This window comes from Falco peregrinus, chromosome 14 (assembly GCF_023634155.1).
Source record: "Falco peregrinus isolate bFalPer1 chromosome 14, bFalPer1.pri, whole genome shotgun sequence".
Taxonomy (NCBI): domain Eukaryota; kingdom Metazoa; phylum Chordata; class Aves; order Falconiformes; family Falconidae; genus Falco; species Falco peregrinus.
This window is the reverse complement of record NC_073734.1, coordinates 16,185,893-16,198,119: the sequence shown is the minus strand read 5'-3', so window position 1 is coordinate 16,198,119 and position 12,227 is coordinate 16,185,893. Positions and strand designations below refer to the sequence as shown.

At 51.0% G+C, this 12,227-nt stretch overlaps 1 protein-coding gene across 1 annotated transcript; it reads left to right on the top strand.

The window, feature by feature from the left end:
• The first annotated feature begins 4,457 nt into the window (after window positions 1-4,457).
• On the top strand, window positions 4,458-12,072 carry PLEKHF1 (pleckstrin homology and FYVE domain containing 1). Its single transcript, XM_055818521.1, has 2 exons — window positions 4,458-4,556; window positions 9,726-12,072. Exon 2 carries the CDS (start codon window positions 9,738-9,740, stop codon window positions 10,557-10,559), a length of 822 nt encoding a protein of 273 aa, XP_055674496.1. The 5' UTR covers window positions 4,458-4,556; window positions 9,726-9,737; the 3' UTR covers window positions 10,560-12,072.
• Window positions 12,073-12,227: the final 155 nt, after the last annotated feature.

Genomic DNA, 12,227 nt, shown 5'->3' with positions numbered 1-12,227 from the left:
CTCTGAAGAGAGCAGACTTCTGAGCTTACCCTGTTGTATGTCCCTGTGCTGGACAATTCTTGGGTGCAACCTGGACACTCACGCCAATTGACGCACTTGATCAATCCACTCAGAAAACGAACACAAAGTTTATGCTGTGAAGGATTAAAGAAAGCATGGGTTAGTGACATGTGAAAAAAATGAGACTAGGTAACCTGCACTAAAAAAAAAGAAACAACCTTTCTCACTGAACCAATGCAACTCCTTCCTTGCTTGAACCTGCTCAATTTTCAGCTACAAAATGCCCTTGCTACCTTCAACCAACAGCCCACACGGGAGAAGCCACAGAGCTGTCACAGGGCACATGGGCATTGGTGCTCTGGGAGGCAGGGAAAGGGCTGCCAGCGTGGGATGGCGAGGGTGCTTCTGCACCACAAGGCAAGGCACACCCACAGTCCTGGCGGCAGCAGCTTCCCATGCCCAGTGCCAGAGGTCCAGTGTGCCCTCCTGACATCCACCGTGCTCCCACACACTCTCTGCTTCACCCCATGAGCATAAATCATAAATCATGGTCTGTTCATGGTTTTAAGTTTCAAGTTTTATCACGTCTCCTGCTCACAATATACTCCATCATGCAATATGGTACACACCAATGTCATCATACAAAGAACACTTCAGTGATAAAACACACAGAGTATTTTAGAGTTAAGAAGGGGGATATGAATGGAACTACATACGACATGCTGATCCAAAACAGAAATTAAAACTCTTACCAAGATTTGGATCAGATCTTCTAACCACTTCTGTGATTACAGTTACAGACCACTGTGAAGAGAACAAGCTATCAAAACTGAAATTGGCTTAGCAGGGAAACCCCTAGCATTCCTCTCTCCCACTGTATGTTTCACCACTGCTATTTATCACTGAAAATTAAGAAGGAAAAAGCAAAATACCTTATGCCTTCACAGCACTAAGATCCACAGACAACTGCCAAAGCTTAACACAAACACCAGTATACAACTTAAAGATAACAGGGGTTGCAAACCCCTCTCGTAGTGCTGACTATCATGTGTCTTTTTTACTGGGGAGAACACCCCCCCTTCTTTCCTGCTCCTAGAACCCAACCAAGAGCAGATATTTATTACATATTTATACACAGCATTTAAATGTAGCCTCTGCCGTTTACCTGCTTGGTCATTATTGGTTGTTCAAGACTTCAGTTCCAACTCTACCTAAAGGCTATGCACAACACTGCACGTATGTGACAAGGGGCTGAAAGTCTGAGCAGGTAAGGGCAAGGCACAGCAAACATAAAGGCTCTTATGATGCAAAATTGCAACTTTGGAATCTCCAAGTGTGAGTGGGTTTGTGCTCCTTATGTTCCACGGCTTTTGTAACAATTACTGAGATTTCTGAGCCGGGACATGACCCTGTGGTGAGACACACAGGGCTGTGAGTCAGGAGCTCTGGGGGACATTCCTCGGCCTCCTGAGTGATTCATATTGAGCCAGAGCCTGGGACTGCTGAAAACAATAGCAAACAACCCACTACTCCTGTTTCAGTGATCAAACGGTGCATGACCATATGTAACTCTCCAAGTTTCAGTTTTACACTCCATGAGGAGGGTACAAAGCCTCACAGTTATTAGAATTTATGCTGCACTTCAAGATCCTTAGCATAAAGTGCTGCACACGTGCAAAGCACAGGAACGGCACTGTAAAAAGCACAGACTGTGTATTGCTTCCTTATGCAAAAGGCAGCCGAGCAAGCAGGTCTCAAGGTTGCTTGCAGGAATACTTTCATCACTCTGAGAATCATTTTGCAGCCAGGCTCTCAGGAACAACTCAAGAAGTGGGTAACTTCCCCCAGTGGGCTGAGAGAAGCCCCGAGGGCACAACAACCCTCTGAAACGGGTTTGTCTGGCAGCAGTCTCAAGGCATGTGGACTAGGGATATTTTGGAAACCCATGTTCTGAAGTTTGTCTGTACTGACAGAGCTGAGCAGGGCTCTGATTTCTGCACCATCAGACTTGGAAGCACCTCATTTTTAAAGCATGCAAATGATGCTTGTAGGGCTTCAGAGACACAAATCAATCACAGCAATTCATACATTTCTAAAATTGGCTGATTAGCTAAATCCACCAGGAGCCAGATCAAACAAACATTCATCCCTCCATGCACACTGCGCTCTCAGTGAGTATAGGACAGAGGTTATTCATGCTTACAAGTAACCCGTAAAATGAACACATGTTGACTTACTCACTCATTAAAGAACAGGAGTATTCCAAGCTCAGTTCAATAAAATTTCCATAGCTAAAAGCTGTCTCATCCACTGATGAAATGCTCCATGTAGCCAATTAGTTAAAACCACTGTCTATCTTGGTGGGTTCCTAACATCCCAAACTGAATCTCGAGTTTTATTCAAAATAATTCTATCAATTGCCTGGTTTTTTGGTGGGGTTTTTTTTCTGTTGTTTTGGTGTTTTTTTCTAGAAAAACATCCATTAAACATACACTGAGCTCAGAATTTAACAGATGTTTTTGTTACTATTATAATCTAATCTTTTCCTGCAGGCTGTTGTAGTAATTTTGCCACTAGAAGATAATAAAAAGCCATTTTCTCCCCTGCAGAGCTTACCTTTGGCTGACTCAGCTGAGCAGCTGCAGTTTCCTTTACTTGCTTTGAAATTATTGCATCCCAGTTGGGCAAGATATTTCTGCTACTGAGAAACAAGTGGTTTTGGAGAAAACACCAGAGGCAATAGATCAGATAAAGTCTCTTTACCTTGCTCCAGTTTCATGAAAAGCTGGCAATTTGGGCTACAGCTTTTTCAAGTGGTCCCACAAATGTTTCACTTTAACAGCCAGGAAAAAAAGAGCTCCTGACCCTGCCTATCAAATAGCTCCTAAGATTACTGGTTAAACTCTTGAGTTTGTATCTCAGTAAGGGCTTCAAACAAGGATGTGACAGCTTCCAAAACAAACAAAATACCAACAGAAAGTCAGCTCTCAAGTGCAACTGACTTAACACTGACTGCACGCCCAGCCTGTACCTCCAGGCTTCCCTTGCCTCATGCAGCAGTTGCCTGAACACACCTCTACTTCTGACTAAAAGTGGAAACAACCTTCACATCTCAGGCTGTTTGGCTAACACAATGCAACATTTGGCCAACTTGTAACGATTATTGCCCAGATGAGCATATTGAGAAACAACAAGAAAAATAAATCAAAGTACTACATTTCAGTGATAAAGACTATGATTAGGATAAGATGAAAGCAAACTCAGACTAGCAGAGGGGGAAAAAACAGTTTAAGAGTAATAATCTAGCGCTGGTTAGATCTGAATTATTCTGGCAGCTAAGACAAACTCTGACATATTTAGTTCAGCACTTTGAATATTTACAGATAGCTTTATGTAAAAAAAAAGAAATAAACCTAACATTTTGCCAAGGATTAATTTCTAAGCTGGGCAGAACTCCCCAGACGCAGAAGGCTGCTCACAAGGCAGCCCAGATGGAGATGGCTGGTGTCCGGGCTCAACCCAAACCAGCTCCCAGTTGCGAGAACTGGTCTGGAAGGGCTCTGCCCCCACTCCCGCCAACAGCTCAGCCCCGTTCTCCCTTAAGGCCAGGAAAGGCCCCACACTGAGGCCCCAGCAATAGCCCTGCTCAGGCCAGCTGCCTGCCCTCTGCAGTGCGCTCTCTTCTCCCAGGTTTCACAAGCCCGTTGGCAACCCACAGCCTTCCCACAACCCTCCCTGTACCCTGCCAGGGAGCCACCTGAACTCGTCCACCCATCCCACACAAACACGCAGTACGAGGGATAAGGTCTTGTGGAAAGAAATTCTCGTGACAGCCTAAGCACTTCAGCGCTAAGGTTCACCACGAGCTTCCCAGCCGACCCTATTATTACCAAAGAAAACGAAAACCTGGAGAAAAGAAACATTTCTAATACTTTTGACAGGTCCATCAGTTCCCATTAAAAATAGAAAAGCTATTACAGGAAGTGAGTAAGCGCCTGAATTATAGATCAGCGCGGGCAGCCGGGGGTTGTCTTACAGCGCCAGGCCAGGCGGCAGCTCGGCCCAGCCGCGCCTTCAGCCCGGGCACCCGCTGAGGGCCGCCTAAGGCCTCCGCCCTCCGGAGGGGCGCTCGGGGCCCGTGGCACAAGCAGCCACACACCGGAGCACCCCCGGGGGGCAAAGCCCCAGCACTGAGGCGGAGAGGCCCGAAGGCCCCGGGCCGCCGCCGCCGCCGCCGCCGCGGAGGGCCGAGGGTGCCGCCAGGCAACCCGGGCAGCGGGGGACAGCGGGGGGCAGCGAGGGCTGCCCGTCCGCCCCTCAGCGGGGAGCCCGTCCTCGGACGCCCCCTAGCGGTACCCCGCCCGCCGCCGCCTGCCCCGCTCCGCCATTGGCCGCCGCCCAGCCAGAGCCCCGCGGCGCGCTGAGCCGAGCGGCGCCCATTGGCCGGCGGGCGCGGGGTGGGCGTGGCCACAGCCCGGCCCGGCGGCGGAGCGGAGCCGCCCGGCGCGGGGCGGGAGGGGAGCGCTCGCAGAGGCGGCCGGGGTCCTGCCGCGGAGGTACGGGGCCGCGGGTTCGGCGGGGCGGGCGAGCCTTTGCGGCAAGGAAGAGTTCCGGAAGGGTCGGGGGGTTCCGCCGCCGGGCCGGTGCAGCGGGAGGGGAACCGTCTCCGCCTGCCGTGGGACGGGGGGGGGGCCGTGCTCGCCGCCGGGAGGGCCCGGCCGTGCGGGACCTGCGCCCGCCTGGGGGTGCCCCGCCACGCGTGGGGTGTCCCGCTCCGGGGGCGGCCGAGCAGCCCTTACCCGGCTGCTGCGCCGGCCGGCGGGACGGTGGAAGTGGGGGTTTGGGGGAGCCTCGTTACTGACCGACCCTGACCACGTACCGAAGCCGGTCCGGCGGCAGGAGGACCCCCCCGGGCCGTACAGCTCTGAAAGGCACGTGAGGAGACCGGGAACCCGCCTCCTCCCGCCGTGCCCGGCCGTCCCGCCGGTGCAGTTTGTCACGGCCCGAGCACGGGCTGCGGTGCGGCTGCTGCGGCGGGGGCTGCCGGGGGGCCCGGCCCTGCCCGCGGCCCCGTGCGAGGACGGAGAGCGGCGCCGAAGCAGCGGGGAGGCTCCTCCCGGAGTTTCGGGTTTGCCTTCGTTCCCCTGCAAAGCCGCTGGGATGCCTGCGCCCGGGGGCACGTGCAAGAGCGGCGGCCCGGGCTTGGTAGCATCAGCCCGTGCTCGCCATCGCTGCCGCTCAGCGGGCCCCTTGCTCTGGCCGTACGTGCCAGAAGCCCAGGGCAACCAGAGCGACAGTGGCAAGAAGCTCAGTAGCTTGGTTAGCCCGTATCCTGCCAGGACTGGTGGCATTTCTCAATCAAAGGCCCGATGTGACGGTCTGTCCCAAAAAGTCCGTGTGCCGAGCCGGGTTCCTCGCGAGCGCAGCTGGAAGTGGGTGCCAGAGCCTGCCCCCCTTGCCTGTGGTGGCCCAGCAGTTACAACACGGCTGGGAGAGAGGGACAGGCAAGCCGAAATCCCCTCCGGCAGCAAAAAGAGAGGAACTGCGTTGTTCCAAATGCCTGCTCTGGCAAAAAGGTGGCTGCATCCTGCTTACCGTGCTTGGTGAGAAAGAGCTTACGCCAGCCCTAACTCCAGGAGAGGCTTCTCAAGCTGAGCAAAGCAGAAGGAGGGAGTAAGGGAGAGCTAGAGAGGGACGAGGCTCAGGGCATTTTCTGCTGGTGGCCCTCAGCAGTCAGATCTCAGTGTGCCAGTACTCGAGGACCATCCCTTGCATCTGCTATGCGTTAGGTATGCAATGGATACCGAGACCGTCAATTCTGTTTGACAGCAAGAACGGAAGAATCAGGTAGAACAGCTCACTGCATTGCTATGCCTAAGCCTTAGGTACACACAGACCTGAAAAACATACCCCAGACTCGCTGACCCAGGAGCTTAAGTTGAAATGCTCTGCTGGCATGCATCAACATGGCTGTTTATAATCACAAGTGAACAAGCGCTCATTGTTAAAAGACGTGGCTTGCTTACTGCTGGAGTGGAGTGCCAAACAGCATATTTTTCCCCGTGAATATCAGTTATATTCACTGAGTTATAGATTCACTGCATAGTATTGATCACATGCAGAACCAACAGATCTAGATGAAAAAAACAACCCCAAACTCTGCCATGCCAAAAACTCCTGTGGAAAGTAGCATGCCAGTAAAGTACATCCATCCTTCCCACCCTCGTTTCAGCTGTGCAAGCTTCTGCTGCACGTGGTGCATGTGCATGTGTATCACTTGGTAATAGGCCCTGTGACCCTGCTGACCTGGCAGAACAAACACGAACAAAATATTTACTGTAATGAATAAAATAGATTACAATTTATATCCTCATTTTTATCTCTCGACACTGTTGTGCCAAAGGGAGAGACTCTCACCTCCCAGCAGGTATCTATCTTTACCACATTCACATAATACTTCCATCTGAAAGCCAAACAGAGTATTATTTGCAGTGAGTCACGATATCAATGTGAAATTGGCTTGTATGTGGGCACTGCAGCTGAGCACTGTCTAAGACTTGGGGCAGGATTGATCCTGTGCGTGGTGGGATGAGGTGAGTCACCCTCGGCAGGTGGCTGTTTCTCCCCCCTTAGCTGAAAAGGGATCGTGTAGAGTTCGTTGTCCAAGTCCAAGGGTAGGTGATGTGAATCACACCCCTCCTATTTTTTTTACTGCTTGGTATGTGTATGTGCAGCTCTCCAATCATTTGTGCCTGAGGGGAGAGAGGTGGAAGAAAATTGCTCGCTTTTGCTTCTCTGGGAAGACTCCTTTGGGAAATACCCTGGACTAGAGCAGCAGCTGATACTTTTAGTCTTAGCAGGGAAGATTTTTCCCAGAACAGTTAGCTTTTGGTTAATTTGTGACATTTTAGCTAGGTAGCAAACCAGAGGGTGGAGGAATAAGGACATACCTTGCAGGTGGAAGTGCGATGTGTCGTGACAGCTCACTTTCATTTCTTTCACATTGTGGGGTTGTATCCAGCCCCTGTGCAGCCCCTTCTCCCTTTGCTCCACACGGCAAGTCCAAGAGCTTTCTGGCCTATGCAGGGGCCCGAACCAATGCAACAGCTAAAGCTTTCATGGCAGCAGGGCTTGCACTCCTCACTGCAAATGAGCTTATGTTTCCTGGCTCTTTGCAGGCATGGTCTTCATATCTGACGGAACGTTTTCATTTCCACCGGGAGCCAGTACACGGAGAACCCTAGAAATAGAGTCATGTCAAGTACCGTACATGCTTGAGAGGTTGGACCGTGCTTCTAAAATACATAAAACTAAAAGAAGCAGGCTAAAAGCTGGAGCTCCATAACCCAGAAACAGGAAACTGGTGGGAGCAGGATTAACTGCTTTGGTTTATCCCACTTGGTGTTGCTGGTGCCAAAAATTCTTGACAGTATTTTGTTGCATTCACAGTCTTTCCACACCAAACTTCCCAAGCTGTAATTTCAAGGATTTTTTTTTTCCCCTTTATTTTGTGTGCCCATCTTGCTCTTTCACTCAAAAGCTCTGCATCCAAGCATTTGTTTGTAGAAAACCCTGAGAGACCACATCCCAGGATAGGTGAGACTCTGGGTATTCATAGTCAGGGAGTGTGGTGTTCAGTTGTGGATCCTAGTTTGCCCTGCCTGTTTGTTCTTCAGCCTAATTTGTGTATTTAAGAGGGACAGAGAAAAAAAACGGTGCTGCACTGTTGTAATTGAGAATAGATTTGAATGAATGTCCTGCAGCAGAGCAGTTCCCTTCGTGCACGGGTCCACCTGGGCTGACAGATCAAGGAGGGGAAACGGAGCCTTTCTCCTTTCCTGTTGGCCAGGGGTAAATCCCTTTGCACAGCTTCTGCATGCCTGTATCAAAATGGTAGGTTGATTGGGGCGTTAATTACTTCAGCTGCTGGTGCTGCTGTCAGGCCCCTGGATTCCCCCTGCCCGGAGCGTGGCAGTTAATTGTAACTTGCCCTTCACGCTGGAGAACACACATGTGCGTGGATACGCTTAACATTGTCCCATTTCATTAAATCCATGCTGGTGCTTTGAGGCCCTGAAGATAGACATCCTTCCAGAAGGAAGCTGGAGGTCTTGGGACCCTCCCTCTAGCTCAAGGGGGACCCTGAAGAAGCCAGCTTTTCAGGAGCACTGGCCACTTGATGCTTCTCTGTGAAAGCTACTTCTGCAGGGTAGGTTGCTTCATTGAGGTCTCCTGGGGCTAAACCTGCACCTTAGCTTTGTGCCTCTGTACCCTGCCGGCTGTAGAACAGAAAATTCTGGGACCTCAGAGGAACTGACCGGTACGTCTGCCAGATAGCCCAGGCAAGAGGTAAACGGCAGGCAGCAGCCTTGAACTTCAGCTCTGTGGTTTCCCTTCTAGCATACCGAAGGGGTGATTTGGGGTGAAGGGCAAGGGAAGACTGTAAATCGTCATTGTCCCAAACACACAGGAGCAGACGTGTTGCCCTTCTCCTCTTCCCTTTCCCCTCCAGCCTCCATGGCTACAGGCACACTCTGGACAAGGAGGACCGGGGAGATGGTGGGGAGCGGCTCTGCCTTAGTGATTCAGTGAACCACTAACAGCAACCAGGGCGACACACATCCCTGTGATCTTGGAGCCGCCTCGTGATGGCTGAGCTACCTTGGTGCTGGAGGAGGAAATGACTCACGTTCCCGTGGCCGGCCGGCCTCGGGGCAGCACCCTCCGGCACCGGAGGGGCTAGGTGCAGCGAAAAATTGAGCTTGCAGCACAGAGCGCTTCCCGTACAGCAAACCACCAACAGCAAACATTCGCTTTTGCTTCGGTTACCCTTACCTAGGTTTTTCTGTTAAACATAACGCAACAGACTATCGAAACCCCAGATTGTGTGAGGGAGGAGGACATGGAGGGGTGGGGAGTGATGAGCCTGCTGCCCTCTGCCTCCCTTTCAGCAGAGATTAGACTATTTTCAGAATGATGTGTCTTCTAACTGGAAGCGCCGGCAGCCCCAGCATAACTGGGGTAATGGAGGAGGGGCTTGGCTTTTGTGGGTTTACTCACATAGCGAGTGCTTCTATCTTTTCTTCCCCCCTCTTTTTTGTTACACAGGGAGGATGAGCGGGAACAAGTGCTATTGCTTCGTTTTGTTCCTGCCTCAGCTCTGGTCAAAAATGACGTTGCGGGGTGCATGTGTCTGTAATCCTCAAGAAAGCAGGTGTGCAGTCAGAAACAGGAGGCTTGCTCCCAAGACCACGGGTCTCCTCCCTGAGCCTGCATCCAGCCCAGCATCAGTTAGCTCCCAGCACCAAGAGGGATAGACGACAGGCATCCTGGTACCCTTCAGCTGTCACAGCGGTAACTGCTGAGCACGTACTTACACCTGCATAAAAGCAGGTTCAGACTAACCAGCTTCCTTTGCTATGGGCACACAGTCATCCTGGTAAATGGCACATCTGTAATGGAAGAGCTGTCTCTGACTTCAGGGGCTTCCACTGCTGCAAACTGAACTATCTGAGTATAGACCAGGCTGTTGCAAAGTTGAGTCGGAAATTCTGAAAATCTAATTTAGAAAGGTAACAGACTAAAGTGAGGAGTTGTAAGGAGATTACTTGGAACCTCAGGTTGCGTTAGGAATATTTCACCTCTGCATATGTTTGCTACTCAGCCTCACCCTGGGGCAAATGTTTGCAGCTTCACCACTTCCCTCTTTATTTTCCTCTCTTCAGAGCAAGCTGGAGATGGTCGACCATCTTGCAAACACTGAGATCAACAGCCAGCGCATTGCTGCTGTGGAAAACTGCTTTGGGGCTTCTGGACAGCCCTTAGCCGTGCCAGGAAGGGTCCTTCTAGGAGAAGGGATTTTAACCAAAGAATGCCGCAAGAAACCGAAGCCTCGCATATTCTTTCTTTTCAACGACATCCTCGTCTACGGCAGCATCGTCATCAACAAAAGGAAGTACAATTCCCAGCACATTATTCCCCTTGAAGATGTCACTTTGGAGACGCTGCCAGACACCTTGCAGATGAAGAACCGTTGGATGATTAAAACCTCCAAGAAGTCCTTCGTGGTTTCCGCAGCCTCCCTCACAGAGAGGAAGGAGTGGATCAGCCACCTGGAGGAGTGCATCAGGCACCTGCTGACAAAGACGGGCCGGCAGCCCTCCACGGAGCATGCGGCCCCCTGGATCCCAGACAAGGCGACGGACATCTGCATGCGCTGCACGCAGACCAAGTTCTCCACGCTCACCCGACGGCACCACTGCCGCAAGTGTGGCTTTGTGGTCTGCGCAGACTGCTCCAGGCAGAGGTTCCTGATGCCCCGGCTGTCCCCCAAGCCCCTGCGGGTCTGCAACCTGTGCTACAGGCAGCTGCTGGCAGAAAAGAAGAAGGAGGCAGAGGCAGATCGCAAGCAGCCGGAGCCGATCTGCTCTACCATCCCAGGCTATGAACCCTCCAGTGGTGATGACAGTGACAAGTCTGATGATGACAAAGCTGACCAGTGGCCAGCAGACACAGAGTTTTATACCTCAGAAGTATCCTGGTCATCCTTCCATAGCTGACCTCCTTGGGAGTCAGTGGCATTGAGACACTGGGAACCCAGCCTCTGGCCGCCAGTGCTTGTCTGTCTGGATGTTTTCTCTGGAGGCCGTGCCTAGGAAGGTGGATCTTGGCCCCTGTGTGTGGTGTCTGAATGGGGAGCAGGGATGGGGTTACCCCTCTAAAAACGTGTATCACACAACACGAGTGCAGAAAGCAATAGCACAGTGACAAGCAGGGACTGGGGCGGAGACCTGCGGGTCAGCCTTGGCCAAATGAGCTCACCCTTCAGTGCCTTAAGTCTTCCTGGCTGCAAGAACAGAACAATAATAACTTCTTTTCTCAAATACTTTGAGATCGGCTCTTGGGAGAAAAAAGGAGCAAGAAATCCTGGAGTTAAGCACGCTTGCCTGCTAGCAGGGTGTTCCTGTTATGGCAAGGAGCACTCTGGATGCTGTTTCCCATAAGCATAGCACATACGTCAGAGATCGTCATTGCAAGCGTGCCAGCCTGAGGGGACAGCCACTCACCCCTGCATGGTAAGGTCAGCAGGCTTCTGTGTCCACACCTGCATCTCTCAACTTTGGAAACACTACGGGAATCGTGCTCTGAATGCAGGGAGCTTGTACGAGGCTTGGTGTGAGCAGCCTTAGCAAAGCACTGGAGCATCCAGCTCTCGCATGGAAAGGGGCTGTTGGGGTGGTACAGGGCCAGGAGGGAGGAGAAGGGAAAGGGACAGGTGAAGTTATGCAGAGGGGTGAGATAAGGAGGGAGAGACTTCTCACGGTTGACTCAACTAAGTGCAGAGCCCCAGATCTCAAAAACAGGCAGTTCCACCAGATTACCAGCAACTTGACGAACTCAGGCTTATTAGGTAAAAAGACAGCCCAGGGAAGACTTGTTAAAAGTCTTGAAATCCAGGGAAACACCCCAAATAAAGATCCTATGAAGTACAGCACTTCTACTTCTTCCCTCCCGAGCAGGAGCCCGAGGCATTGAATGCTCTCTTGCGGGCTCATCTCAGGTCTATCAGTCTCGCAAATCCAAAGTTAAGGTCCTTTATGTACTTCCAAGGTTGGAACCCAAGACTTTCCAGTTAACTTGAGATCAACTTTAAAGTTCAAATTAAGTTAGAAATAAACCATGTTTATTCAAGTATTCTATCATCATATAGCGTGGGAGTAAATATACTGAAAATGAGACAACAGCAATTGTTTTGCGGCAGACATTTCTACAGACTCCATTATTAATTTTAGTATATTTTTATATTGTATATTTTATGCTCTGGAAAAGGAACATGGCTGGGAGTACACTGCCAATGTTATAAACTGTTTCCTTACCTGTTCCGAACAGTGCATTGCCTGCCAGATAGCTGAACTTTGTTTTTTTTAAATTTCAAAGTAATCATTCTTACTGTCTTTTGTAAACTGCCACTGTTCCAATGAATTTGTATCACTTGACTGTGTGAATAAAGATATGGCCAACAGGAAGAAGCCAGGAAAATAGGACAATAAAGCGTGTTGTTATTTAACAAGAGCTGGGATTCAGGCCCGGCCGGCCAGCGTGAGTTCTGACTCTTCAGCCATGGGGTGAATGGTCTGGGTTTCTGTTTACTCCTTGAAGGTAAGCGGGGGTGAAAAATAATTGCCAGATCTGATGCTTCCTTTCTATTTATACCATGTTGTCATCTG

What these genes read in the sequence shown, in the direction of transcription:
- PLEKHF1 (XM_055818521.1), top strand. Translation starts at nt 9,738, where the DNA reads ATGGTCGACCATCTTGCAAACACTGAGATCAACAGCCAGCGCATTGCT.